Source organism: Danio rerio, chromosome 16 (assembly GCF_049306965.1).
Source record: "Danio rerio strain Tuebingen ecotype United States chromosome 16, GRCz12tu, whole genome shotgun sequence".
Lineage (NCBI taxonomy): Eukaryota > Metazoa > Chordata > Actinopteri > Cypriniformes > Danionidae > Danio > Danio rerio.
Window position 1 is genome coordinate 33,724,499 of NC_133191.1, and position 14,836 is coordinate 33,739,334.

Genomic DNA, 14,836 nt, shown 5'->3' on the forward strand with positions numbered 1-14,836 from the left:
TTTCACAGACTTCAGCAGTGTAAAAATCTTGATGGTTCTGTGGGTCTCGTCTATCAAATCGGATCTTTATTTTGTATTTTATATTGGATTCAAGTCAGGTGATTGGCTGGGCCATTCTACAGCTTGATTTTTTTTCTCTGAAAGCATTTGAGAGTTTGCTTGGATGTGTTGTGGATCCTTATCTTTCTGAAATGCCCACCCTGGTTTCATTATCCTGATAATGTAGATGTTGGACTGAAGCAGCTGATTTTACACTGACAAAGGGCATAGGGTTGCTGAATAACTACTGAGAGATTTCTACACCTCCATTTCTTCATGTGTTCAGAACGTTTTCCCTGTGTGATTTTGCATAACTTAATTTGTAATCTAATTAGATTTGTTTTCTTTGATATATGGATTTATTTAGTTGTTACCAAATCTGTGGAAAATTTCAAGTCAACTGCACCTTTAAAATGTTTTCTGAGAAAAATGGTGATGTGTTCAATACTTATTTTTCCTGCTGTGTATCCCATTCAAAATGGCTATATTTATTAGAGCACATGTTGGACTTATAAAGCACATATTCAAACCCAGCTACTTTTTTTTTCCCCCACCAGTTTCATTAGACATCAAAATCATTTAGAAATTGACTAGTGCTTTTAAAATGCATGAGGCAAACACACTTAAAAATCTAACAAATTCGAAGTAGGACTGTGTTTTTCGAGTGAACTCATCTGGTGGTCTGCAGGTGTGCGCTGTACACAGCAGTGTCCAGAAGGAACATGGGGAATTCAGTGCAACCAGACCTGCTCCTGCCTCAACAGCGCCACCTGTCAGGCACATACAGGAACCTGCTTGTGCAAACCGGGATTTTGGGGAGCTCAGTGTCAACACAGTGAGTTTATATGGTTGTCTGCATCTCTAAGAACTCATGTCAGATTAGAGCTGCTTTTACACAGTGCTTTCTCCTCTACTTCATAGTGTGTAGTGCTGGTCTGTTTGGAGAAAAGTGCAGTCGTCATTGCCCACCATGTGTCCACGCCTCCTCCTGCCATCACATTACAGGAGATTGTCAGTGTTTGTCTGGATATACTGGACCATTGTGTGAACAAGGTTAGATTTACACACGAACACAAGAATGATTTATAATTTACATCACAAGTTCATGTCAATTCTAATGGAAGTTCAAACAGACCACATATGTTAACCCTTGTTTGGTAATAGGGATGTTTAACTCCACTCCGGGGTAATTTTGAGTCTTAATTAGGCCACAACTTTCTTTATTACAGCAAATGGAATGAGTTTTGGTGACAAATCTTATTTTGACATATATTTTGGAAAACATTTAGAAACTCAACAATACACCCCAGAAAAATTGACTAACCTTATATTATGTTGGTGGCTGTTTTTGCCCCATTTACTTCTATTATAATGCAATTTTTTTTATTTTAAAGCCATGTTAAAATGATCAATTTTACATTTTCCCAACAGGAAAAACCAACAACAATTAGAAATGCATGCCTATATGGTGTCATGGCTTTACGGTCAAAAAGTGTCCTTATAATAGAAGTCAATGGGGCAAAAACAGCCACCAACATAATGAAAGGTTAGTCAATTTGAACAAAACACAAGGGTTAATCTCTAAAAAGGACCTTTAACATATGTCACATATTTAAACCTATTCAGGATCAATCATGCAAATGTTTTGGCAATGCAAAAGCTTAACATTTTCTGGAAAGCAGTACAGGACTTCAAAGCCAAGCTTTGTAAACTTCATTGGACAACACACCAGCACTATACTGTACCTCTTTTGTACAGAAATTAACAAGACTCTTGATCCTACTTCTACAAAGAGACTCGGCATCATCTCCTTTCTAGCAAAAAATGCATTTTGCTAAATTGGAACCAGCAAAGGCCTCCAACGTTTGAACTGTTCATACAACTTTTGAATTTAACAATGCTACTGGAACAATTTACAAACTACTAAAGAAACAAAGGGGATGTCTTTCGAAAAAATATGGAGGTCTCAAAATAACCTCTGACCACCTCAGATGTATTTTCATAATAATGCTGAGTTCAGACATTCAAAGTAATCGTGTCACAGGTATTTTCACACTGCATGACTATCTGGGGTATCGTTTTGTTGCTGCTGTGTTTACACTGTAGGATGGATCAGTGACAGAGTTTCACACTGCATGACTTTACAGTAGTAAGAATCGCCAACAATTTTATCTTGAGACGAAAACTACATCTCTCACAACTTAACACGTGAGAATTGACATAGAAACAGCATGAGGTGACGTAGTATATATTTTGTTATTAATTGCATAATGAGAAAGAAGTCTTTAGTGGGGTAGAAAATGTACATATTTGCTCATCTGGCCTTTGAAAGGATTTCTCCTCAACTTTTTTTTTTGCGACCCATTTGTGGTGTTGCTCAGATGACACATCAATAAGACACGGGTGCTCTTGCCAAATTTACAATAGTTTTTCCTCCATTTCTTGAGTCCAAATAAACCAAAAAGAAGAATTTTTATCTTCTCCCACAACCTACCGCTGGCCTGCAGATACCCATACTAGTGAATGTTGCTCTCTCATTGGCTGTAGGTGATCGCCAATGTTATTTTTTTAGTCAAAACTCATTTCAGTTCAGCATCATGGTGCTCACGGCGACCCGAGTTCGATTCCCATCTTGGGGTCCTATGCCAATCCTTCCCTTCTCTCAGCTCCAAATGCTTTCCTGTCTGTCCTCTACTGTCCTGTCACAATAAAAGTTGAAAAAAAAATTTCACACGACATGATTTGAATCATGACAGCTTCAGACATTTAGCATGCCAAATATCTCACTGGTGTCGACAACTCTTCGGCGATGCTCTCAGATTGCGTCTTTTATAGTTCACATTGTGTGATTGTTTCTCGCGTGAACAAGCACCAATTTGTCGGTGATTTCTCAAAACCTGTCGGTGAGTCAAAAAATCATGCAGTCTGAATTCGTCATAAAGGTGACTTAATCATAACAGAACTTTATTCAGAACTTTATTCGTGTATTCAGATTTTTGTATTATTTATTTATTTATTTTTAGGACTTTTGTCACTATACTTGTGTTTACTGGTTTCCTTTTTGTCCTTTGTTTTTGTTTGTATGTTCATCATTTTATTGCTTTATTTGTTTCTATGTTCATTAAAACCAATAAACAAAGAATTTAAAAAAGGACCTTTAACATCTGAAATTTGACAACTGAGCAAGTTTATTTTAGTGAATAAAACCTAAGACTAAAACTGTTAGTCGATTATTTTTTTTATTAAATGAAATAAAATTGAATCAGTTAATAGAAACACTGTAATTTCACAATCATTTTTTATCAACAGTTTGTATTTTTTGTGCAAATATGTAATGGAAACCAAGCTGTTTTTTTACATTCTTAAAATGCAATCGGTTCATGAGATCAGCTTAACTTATTAACTATTAATCGAATCATAGAATGGGATTACAATACAATGAACAAACAATCGGATCATCCCTACCAAAAACCATCATAAAGTAGTAGTCAACTTATGTTATTATTTACTGAAATAAAGAAAATATTAGAATACATGTTTGATATGACATGCTTCTTCAGCAGCTTTACACTATAGTAAGGCTTTATAATAAAAACATCTGTTTCTGTGCTGTTTTGTCTGATTCTAGCTTGTCCCGTTGGTCGATACGGAAGCCATTGTAGCAATGTGTGCAGGTGCACCAATAATGCAACATGTCATCACGAGGTTGGTTTGTGCATCTGTCCTGCTGGATGGACTGGATCAGACTGCTCTTTATGTGAGTTTCTAGACAAAAACTTCTTCTCTGCAAGATTTCAATTTGATTAGTCTTTGATTTCATTTTGTTCTGTGGCAAAAACGCTAACAGTCAGCTGTCTAAGAGTTTATACAAGTGGAAAATATATTTTAATATGACATAAATACTGTCAGGATTTAATAATACAGTGGAAAATTAGAAATGATAAATTGTGTACACAGCTATTTTTACAGCTGGTTTGCTGTAGTCAGTTTTTGCACAGTTATTTAATAATAAAAGCATGTATAAACTTAGTTTGTGTTTGACGTGGCTACCAGAGTAACATATTTTTCTTCTCTCATTTATTACAGAAAAAAAACCTTATATAAAAATAAGATAATAGTTTTTTTTATTTACGCTTCTTTTCAACACTTTTATGAAACTGACATCTCACAAATTATGGAAATTATAGTAAAAAAAAATTCTGTGTATTTTTACCCACTATTATTAACAATACTTTATTTTTGCTGACATTTTGTGCATCTGTTAACTAGAAAACTTATTAAACTCTTATCAGTTTCTCATTTGTTAAGTTATTTTGCGTCTCAAGTAAATCTATCTTCATTAAATATGCGTTATATTTATACTTGTAATGAAATCAAGACAAAAATTACTGAATAAGAGTAAGTAGGAATTGAATAGAAGAGTTGTTTCTCCATAGGAATGACTGCCAGACCTTGCTGGATGTGGTTTTGGAATAAATAACTCAATCTGTGATCCTCAGATGAAAATACATTTTTTATTCCTGGATCAGGCTCAATATGTCTCTCACACCCTACAAGTTTGTTAAACATTTGCCAAATGTGTCTTTGTAGTGTGTCAAGCTGGGACGTTCGGCATTAACTGTGCCCAGACTTGCTCGTGTCCCCCAAACCATTCCTGTGACCCACACAATGGAGACTGTGTGTGTGAACCTGGACCAGGAGAGGCCTGTAAACCAGGTATTTAAAGCAGACTAAAAAATCGGTAACACATACTATAAAGTGGAGATCAGAATTAGATACAACCTACAATTTCCTCAATTTTGAGGTCACTGCTTAGTCTTATTTGAAGTTATCTTCACAGGAGCAAAAAATCTGTTTTTTAAGAATATTTTGAGTAATATTTCATCATTAAAAGTTCAACACTGAACTAACAGAACTGTTCCAGTGGACCAGTGTCATGACCACTAAACAGGGATGTTACCTCTGATGTGAACAACAAAATAAACTAGTTTATGGGGATATTTCACTATTATCCTTTTTTTTTTTTTTTTGTACTTGTTCCAAACATGCTTGGGACTTTTTTCTTCTGTTGAACACAAAAGAAGAAATACTGAAGAATGTTGGGGGAACAAAAAAAAAAACCTATTGACTTCCATGGTGTTTTTTTGTTGTTGTTGTACTGTACCTACTATGGATATCAGTGCCTGCTTTTAATCAACATTCTTCTTGTTTTGTGCTCAACAGAGGAAAGAAATATATACAAGTACAAAAAAGAAAGAGTGTGAGCAAAATTGGGGTATACTATTCCTAATCTAAACAAAACAACACTGTTTTTCTCTAAAGTCATGAGGAAAACAGCTGAAACATTTCGCAACAACAGTCTTACAATATGTTTCATTCCACAAATAACCAATTATTTCCATAGTGTTCATTTAGTAACGCTTAAGTGAACCACTGGTATAAATAACTGATATCTGAATTGTATTATGTTATAGATGCACAAAATCTATTAAATAAAATGACAGCATGTTTGTTAAGTCATATAAGTTTTTATTTTAAGTCATATTAGTCATTATTAGTTTTATTTGTACAAAATGCCTTTAGGTTTTTGTTTTTCATAGCAGTATAGAGAGCATACATTTTAGGATAGTACATTTTTATTATGGTGGTGAGGTTAGGTTATACTTCTTAGTCATGACGATCGACAGACATTCCATTGATGAGGCTACAACCTTTAGAAGCTATACTTAATGAATTAAATTAATGAATTTCTAGATTTTGTTAATGAATGATAAATGGAAAAAAACTCAAGATTAAGAAGCAAAACTTATAAGCAAAAAAATTGTAATATCATTAATATTACATATTCAGCACTACCAAGTCAGGTATATGTAGAACTTAGTGGCACCAGTGTTTTAAATGTTAGTCTGGAGCCCTGGAACACTTGTCTTTTAATGAGAATGATTACACTATTTCTTCTTCATCAAGTGTTTATAATTTATCCTCTACTTTTGATCTCCATGGTATGTATTTTTTCTATATGTTGTCTCATATTTGTGTCCACTGTGAGTAATGTGAAAGTGCGTGTATTTCAGAGCAGGAGTTGAGTGTGATGGTGCCCGTGTCTCCGGTGGAGAGGGACTCGTGGGGTGCGATCGCAGGCATTGTGGTGCTGGTGATTCTGGTTGTGCTGCTGCTGGCCGTTCTGCTGTTGTATCGGCGCAGACAGCAGGACAAACAGAGCAACACACCCGTCGTCTCTTTCTCTTCTACACGCACCGTCAGTTCCGAGTATGCCGTGCCTGGTATGAGCCGACTTTTCAGTTAAATAGTGGAACTACTGCCAAAAAATATTTGATATATATTAATATACAACTATTATTCTAAACATTGATGTATTTGATCACAATACTATAATATTGTGAAATATGAGCATACAGCTATTACATTTTATAACTTTACATTTGCATATTACATCTAGATGTTCCGCATAGCTACCATCACTATTACTCAAACCCGAGTTACCACACACTGTCTCAGAACAGACCTCCACTGCCACACCTGCCCAACAACCAGGATCGAGCCATCAAGGTATGCAATGCTGCAGCTATACTAGCTTGTTCAGAATTTTCTAATCTTTAATTGTATGACTTTTGTATAAAGACAAAGACTATAGAATGACAAGACATGTCACTTGTATAGTTTTGAATAGGGGAAAGTGTAACTGACTGAAACCTGCCTTCTAGTATAGAAGCCAATCATCGATCGCTATAGACTGCGTTTCTCCGGAGGAGGGTCTCGGACTAGGGGCCCTATCATACACCCGGCGCAATGTGGCGCAAGACGCGGCGCAAAACTTGTTTGCTAGTTTCAGCTTGGCGCAAGAGTCGTTTTGAGGCGTTGCGCCACGCTGTTTAAATAGCAAATGCTTTAGCGCTCATATGTGCGCCCATAGGCGTTCTGGTCTAAAAAGGAAGGCGTTTTTAGGTGCACGGCTGGCCCGTTGCTATTTTGAGAAACTAAAATAGATTTTTCATTTGACCAAAACAAACCCGGTCTAAACTCCGGCGCAGAGTTGCACCTCGCTTACACACTGCTTAATACACACAAGAGAGCAATAGGCAAATATCTTTACATGTGAAAAAATTTAAATATTAAGGATATATATAGGCTATAATAAGAATAAATATAGGATATAAATATAAAGGATTAAAATATTACAAAACATATTATTTTCTAGCCTACATAAATATGAAAAATCACTGCTTTTATGTCTTCTTCATCTCAGGAGGCTTTTTCAGTCATTCATAACAATTTGCTTTTGTATAATGTTATTATTATTAGCAGTATTATTTATTATATACATATTTATATTTGTTTTATTAAAAACAAGCTTAGATTTGCCCACCTGTCAGGTTTTAGACCATATGGGGCACTGCATGTGTTTTAGGATATAACTCAAGTTTTTTAAATTAAAACTTAATTTAGAAATAGTTTTGAAATGAATATTTGCACTTAAAAAACGCAATTAATTATTTATAGACTAATTGATGTCTGTGCGTAAAGGTTTCCCTATCCAAGAGCAAATGTGAAAGTAGTTCCATTATCTCTCATTCGCACGCAGTAGATGCTCTGTTTAACAGTTTTCTGTTAAAAAAAATGTTAACTGTCAACTGTTTGCTAGTGAAATGCTCAGTTTTTCCACTTAGACTTACTTTATGTCCTGTAAATAGTAAATGCGCTCTTGGCGCGATGCAGCTGGCTCTTAAAGGGAATGGGAGATGAGACTCTAATTGGTTTATTCTCAAAACACACCTATAACTAAACTCAACCCTTTTAGACCATGCGCCATGACGCAAAGCGGATTTAAAATTTTTGCCGTAAATTAGCAAAAATGCGTTCTGAAACGCCCTGAAAGCGTTTGTGTCCTGAGTTTTGCGCTCTGCGCATGGACCGTCAAAATAGAGCCCTAGATGTGCGCTTTTACGAGTTTCTGCAGATTTTTTTGTGCGATTTGAATGTTTAGGAAGGAAACTAAAGAGACAGCTGTTGTTATATTGTATTGGCGATTCCAAATATGAAACTTAAGTTTGGCAAGCAATTTTGGAGAATTTAATGTTTCTCCATTCAAACAGAATGCCTAAAAGGCGTTTCAAAGATGGCCACTCAGTGAAATGACTTGCCTTAAATAGACATTAATACAGTTTCACTAGCAAGGACCACACCACACTTAAGCCTGGTTTATATTTCTGCGTCAAGTGATCAGCCTGACCCAGGGCGCATGCAATGCTCGTAGCCGTGCATTTATACTTCTGCGCGCTGGTTCTGTTGTTCTGCAATAACACTTTGGAAATGCTAGTTGGCAGTGAGGTGTTTATGTTCCTCTGTGTCGAGTTTCTTCGCTGGTGTTTTGTTTTTCTGAACGCTTCCTTAATGTACAAGTGGCTCAAACTCACTCATTTTGAGGCAGGAACTGGCGGACGTGTGCAACTACTTAACAATGAGGTAAACAAAAAACAAAACTTTCCAACCGGAGCTCTTTCACGGGACTCCAGACTTGTAAACAGCCGCTTCATCGGGCTCGCGCGGCTCTCGGCCCTGCCCAGACTCGTCAGCGCTACCAAGCCGACTAATCACAGAGCTTGCACTACGTGTCGTTGCGACGTGTAGTTACATTGTTTGAGAGGTTGCGTCAGGGACGCCGACGGCCACAGCATAGGGTTGCGCCGTAGCATACGCGTGCGCTTGACGCAGAAGTATAAATCAGCCTTTAGGATGGATAGAGAGATAAACAGGAATGGAGGAGGACGAATGGGAAAGGGAAAGTGGGATGAATAAATGGGTTGGTAGGTTGATTTGGGCATCCTACGATGATGGGCCAGAGACTCAGAGTGGTGATATGGTCTCTAATATTTTGGTAAAGTGATTAGGACTCACCCCAAAAATAACTCCACGTTAACTGTCATTAGCCACTTATTATAAGACAAAATTATGGGGCATCACGGTGGCACAGTTGGTAGCAAGATCGGCGCACAACAAGAAGGTTGCTGGTTCGAGCCCCAGCTGGGTCAGTTGGCATTTCTGTGTAGAGTTTGCATGTTCCCATGTTCACGTGGGTTTCCTCCCACAGGAACTTCCGCCACAGTCCAAAGACATGCAGTTTAGGTGAATTGGGTACGCTAAAATTGGTCAAATGTGTGTGAATACAAGAATGTATGGGTGTTTCCCAGTGTTGGGATGTGACTGGAATGGCATCTGCTGCATAAAACGTATGCTAGATATGTTGGCGGTTCATTCCACTGTGGCAACCACTGATTGATACAGGGAATAAAAAGCTGAAAAGAAAATGCATGACTGAATGAATGAGATACAAATTATGACTTTTGTTTCATAATAATGTTGTGGGACTCCACTAACACTGCCAGTAGCAGGTCACTATAGGCAAAACAGACAATATTAAATCCACAATGTAACTTGCATAATGGGCTTCATAACAGTGTGTCATGTTTAATCTTAAGATACACTTTTGTTTGTTTTTGCCAAGTGAGTGACATAACCCATAACATCAGCTTGCTTATAAAAACAACAATTACGTTTTTATAAAAATGTAGGGTAACAGTACTGAGTGAAAACCATTAAAATTGACTAAAATGTGTATCAGGGTTTGATTGTGCAGTGGGAAAGCATCTCCATAAAATCTAATAAACAATCTTTCGGGTTCCCCCAACACATTTTCGTTGCTGTCTATGCTATGTGTTGTGAGTTTTTTGATGCATAACTATCGATAAATACAATCAAGAAAAAGATACAACAAAAATAAAGTGTTTTCCTGAGTCTAACAGCATTCAAGTACAGTAACTGATAACAAAAAATAATAATTCAATAAAATCAATCGTAGTTGAGGTCATGCATTCATTTTCTTGTCGGCTTAGTCCCTTTATTAATCCTAAGTCGCCACAGCGGAATGAACCGCCAACTTTTCCCGCAAGTTTTTACGCAGCGGATGCTCTTCCAGCCGCAACCCATCTCTGGGAAACATAGACACACACTCATACACTACGGGCCTACCCAGTTCACCTGTACCGCATGTCTTTGGACTGTGGGGGAAACCGGAGCACCCGGAGAAAACCAACGCGAACGCAGGGAGAACATGCAAACTCCACACAGAAACGCCAACTGAGCCGAGGTTCGACCAGATACCTTCTTGCTGTAAGGCGACAGCACTACCAACTGCGCCACTGCTTCGCCCGTAGTTAAGGTCACTATTGTACAATTGCTTATACCTGAACAACAAATGCAAATGATCAGTTATAATACAAACGCAACATTGCATCTATCCTATGATGTGACTATTGCACATGATCACATTGCAATATCGATACTGAATCGATATATTGTGCATATTTGTACACAGTTTTTTTTATATAAATTATAATCAGAAAGAAACTGATTATAATTTATATAAAAGAAAACTCTGCACAAAAAGAGAGCTGAATTTTGTAAATATAACAGGAAGGACTTTTCTTTATGTCTCACGCTTTGACAGAACACCAATAACCAGCTGTTCTGCAGTCTGAAGAACATGGAGCGGGAGAGGAGAGGTCTGTTTACAGCTGATACTAATGCAACACTTCCTCCAGGCTGGAAACACCAGGAGCCGCCGAAAGATCCAGGTAGCGAAGACTAGAAAACAACCCCACCATATGACTGTGCTATATTTTTCATTCGCTCCGTGCTGTTAGGCTGTCTGAGTAAATTGGACGTGTTCTTATTGTGCTCGCAGGGGCTTTTGGGATCGATCGGAGTTACAGCTACAGCGCGACTCTTGGGAAGCACTACAACAAAGGTAGAAGTCTCTCTGATTTGATTCGTCTGCATGTGTTGTTCAGTTGTGTAACAGCATGTTGTGTTTGCAGAGTTGAAGGATTCCTGTGTGGCAGTGAGCAGCAGTTCTCTGAACAGTGAAAACCCCTACGCCACCATTAAAGATCTGCCCGGCCTGCCGGTGTGTCCTCCTGAGAGCAGCTACATGGAGATGAAGTCAGCAGTGCCACGTCAAAGATCCTACACTCAAATAATCAGCCCACCCCTCATGACTGCCCCCGCTCTGCCCTGCACAGGTGGGCTTGTTTCCAAAAAAGCAGATAATATTCTGTTTGTGCTGAGGGATTTCAGACTGTTGACATCATCCATATGGAAAAAAGGAAAACAAACACACACACACACATATTCTGGCCCAAAAAAAAAAAAAAATTAAAAAAAAAAATTATATATATATATATATATATATATATATATATATATATATATATATATATATATATATATACAGTTGAAGTCAAAATTATCAGCCCCCCTGTTTACTTTCGCCCAGTTTCTGTTTAGATTTTTTTTTTCAACACATTTTTAAACATAATAGTTTTAATAACTCATTTCTAATAAATGATTTGTTGTATCTTTGCCATGATGAAAGTAAATAATATTTGACTAGATGTTTTTAAGACACTTCTATACAGCTTAAAGTGACATTTAAAGGCAAAAATAATTCTGACTTCAACTGTATACGTTAAATATATGCTGCAAAGATTTAGGAAATATATTGTTTTTTTCATTGAAAACGTGTTTGAAATTTCAAATACCAACATACATTTTAAAGGAAAACATAATTTTATTAGTCTGTATTTATTTTGCATCTATTGTTTTGGCAGGTATTTAACCCTTATGTGCTGTTTGGGATGTTTTCATCCACTTTGGGGTGATTTTGAAAAAATACATTTATCTGATGCATTTTTATAGCGGTTTAATTCAGTGGATGTTTTCATCACGAACAAAGCAAAAGGGTATTACATTTAAACAGTGCAAAAAGGGTTTAGTGTGTAAAAAAACACTAGTGCCTTCATGCAATTAAACAAATATTGTTTGTAACATTGGGTTTTATTATGCTTTAGCTGATTTTCAGATTGCTATAATTTTATCATAAATTAAACAATAATAATTATGCTAATACACTGATGCCTCTAATAATTTGCATATATATATATATATATATATATATATATATATATGAATGAAGATAGATAGATGAATGTGTCTACACCGTGACTTTTGTTGCACACTTTGTATGGGTCAAAATTATCGATTTTTCTTTTATGCCATAAATCATTTGAATATTCAGCAAACAGGGCCGGATTAACCAATGGGCCTTATGGGCACAGGCCCAGGGGCCCGTGCGCACTAGGGGCCCCTGCGAGCGGGGAGAAAAAAAGACAATTTCGGAGTGTCTTTTTAGGCTAATTACAAATAGCGCATCTAGTTAGAATCTAGTTGGAATAAGCTATTCAGGGTTTATTTTAGTAATACAGCCGCAGTGGCGCACCTTGTAAGGCGCGCAGCTTCATGTTTTGACGCTAATGATCATCAACTCGGTTCGAATCCACCATCAGCTGAACTCGTGCTACTTTTTTTTTCTCCCCGTTACATATCAGATTGGAAATAAATTTATTTTTAACAGGAAGGAAACATTTTTTTAAAATAATGCAAATGTGATATAAGTCACAAGTGTCTCGTGGGTATTTAATAATGTGTAGCCTTATAGGTGCCTCCCTCTCTGCAAAAACTATATTGCTCAGACAACTGTATTTCCTCTGAGCAAAAAAAATCGCGATCACATATTAATATTATTATTATATTTAAATTGCCTTTCTTTCTTTAACTAAACAGAATGCTGTCATTGGTCAAGCGCGGAAACGTCAGTTTTGTAATAACCGGCACTAAACTGAGCGGACTGTAGTGTAACGTTATATCTGTCATAGATTAAAAATGAGTGGACAAGTGGATTTAGCAAACGCGAGAGAAAGAGGAGAGGAGGCATCTTTATTGAGGCATTTTCCATACACACTATCTTTAAACAGACCCATGATCAGGAGAATGAGGGTACAGAAGAAGACGTTATGGTAACTTTAAATGATGAGCAGCTAGCATTAACCAGGCGGAGGAGGCTAACGGCAGCGCAGCGCGGACTGGATTCATCGCGTGAGAGACAGACAGAAAAAAAAAAAAAAAAAAAAAAAAAAATATATATATATATATATATATATATATATATATATATATATATATATATATATATATATATATATATATATATATATATATAGTTTTATTAGTATTTTTATTCAATACTTTGAAAAATAAGTTAAATCTTTGTAAACTATAAATACATATGTACTATATATCATTTATTTAATATGTGGGCAAAAATTATAGATTCATTTTATTTAAAAATTGTTAAATTCTTATTTTTTAAATTCAACTATAGGGGTGCGGCCAGATAGGGGGCCTTACAAGACAATGTGCCCAGGGGCCCCTGAGGTCTTAATCCGGGCCTGTCAGCAAAGATCACTTTCCATGAAATTGTTTTGTAAATGTTTTACTGTGATGTGCTAAGAACTTCAGTATATATTATATTTAAACATATACATCAGCAATTATGTAATGTTTAAAACTCAATTTCAGAACATTGACTGGTTTTGTGGTCCAGAGTCAGAGATAAATCTTAATAATGTCATTTTTAATGTAATAAGTTACTGTACTGTACTGTTTACAATGTGTTTGTTCGCTGTATTTCAGGACACTGTTCCCTTAGCAATGCTGAAGAACAGGAACTTCAGAATCACTATGATCTGCCCATCAACAGCCACATTCCTGGGCATTATGACTTGCCCCCGGTGCGCAGACCACCTTCACCATCGCCACGCAGACTGCCAAACTGATCCTTTTCTCTCCAAACCCAAAGACTCTTCTCTAAAATCACTGCCAAAGACTGAGAGAAAATAAATGGAGAAGGAAATGCTATCCACAGAAGATTGGATAGAAAACTGCGCAACACTGCCCTCTACTGGACTACAACCGTTGATTGTTCATGAAGAAAAAGTTTCTCCTGCACAGAAATTTAACCCATTTAAGCCTGTGGAAAGCAATTATTGCCAAAAGCTTTATGACTTTTTTCCATCAAACAATATTTTCCAGTGCATTAAGTTCTGGTATTAAAATAGACTTGCTGGATTTAATGTGGTGACCTATGAGCGTTTCCGTACAAAGTTATGTGTCCATCTTTAAAGTGAATGTTTTTTAAATCTTATGTGAGATCCACATGTACGCTCATATAAAAAGATGGGCAAGTTTTTAATAACTATCTGGGCATTAATGGGTTAAATTCCACATATTTTTTTATATTTTTAATGCTAATCATGTAATCCGGTAATCAGGGTGTAAATAACAGTTTCATTTTAAACAGCCACTGTAAATGAGTTCGTAAGATACAACATTTTGCTATGAATGTCAAGCTTAAGAGCTGTAAATAGTGTACATAAAAGTTTTTTTCATGCACAACTTGTCGTAAATTCATTTGTTTACAAAGTGAAAGAAACTAATCGTTTTTTTAAACACCTTGTCGCGAGCTCTGTTTACTAAGCGAAATAATTTATCTTTTTATTTACTCACCTTTATGTCGTCTCGTGTACTTTTTTGGAAAGAGAAACGCTGTGGTATTTTGTTTGACAAAGTCAAGTGATTTCGGTAAAAGCAACCTTTTCACATAAAAGCTTCGAAAGACGCATTTGGGTTGACTGAGATCGCCCTCCAGCGGCAAAACCTTTGAACTACCTCCTGTTTATAGTTTTATACATTTATTTGTAGAAGTTTTATTGATCTTTATATACATACATAGAAGCTCTGTTATATATATCTATATATATGTCTATATATATATATGTCTATATATATATATATATATATATATATATATATATATATATAT

General features: G+C 36.3%; 1 protein-coding gene across 2 annotated transcripts in view; it reads left to right on the forward strand.

Annotated features, from left to right (window-relative positions):
• The window catches only part of pear1 (platelet endothelial aggregation receptor 1), an 80,857-nt gene extending 66,609 nt beyond the window's left edge, over positions 1–14,248 (forward strand). For both annotated transcript variants that reach the window (XM_695441.9, XM_073926124.1), the window contains exons 15-24: positions 728–874; positions 961–1,092; positions 3,668–3,796; positions 4,630–4,755; positions 6,114–6,323; positions 6,500–6,609; positions 10,565–10,691; positions 10,802–10,864; positions 10,935–11,138; positions 13,648–14,248. In XM_695441.9, coding sequence (XP_700533.4) covers positions 728–874; positions 961–1,092; positions 3,668–3,796; positions 4,630–4,755; positions 6,114–6,323; positions 6,500–6,609; positions 10,565–10,691; positions 10,802–10,864; positions 10,935–11,138; positions 13,648–13,790 — 1,391 coding nt within the window. In that variant the 3' untranslated portion in view covers positions 13,791–14,248. The remainder of the gene's footprint in view (positions 1–727; positions 875–960; positions 1,093–3,667; positions 3,797–4,629; positions 4,756–6,113; positions 6,324–6,499; positions 6,610–10,564; positions 10,692–10,801; positions 10,865–10,934; positions 11,139–13,647) is intronic.
• The last annotated feature ends 588 nt before the right edge of the window (positions 14,249–14,836 follow it).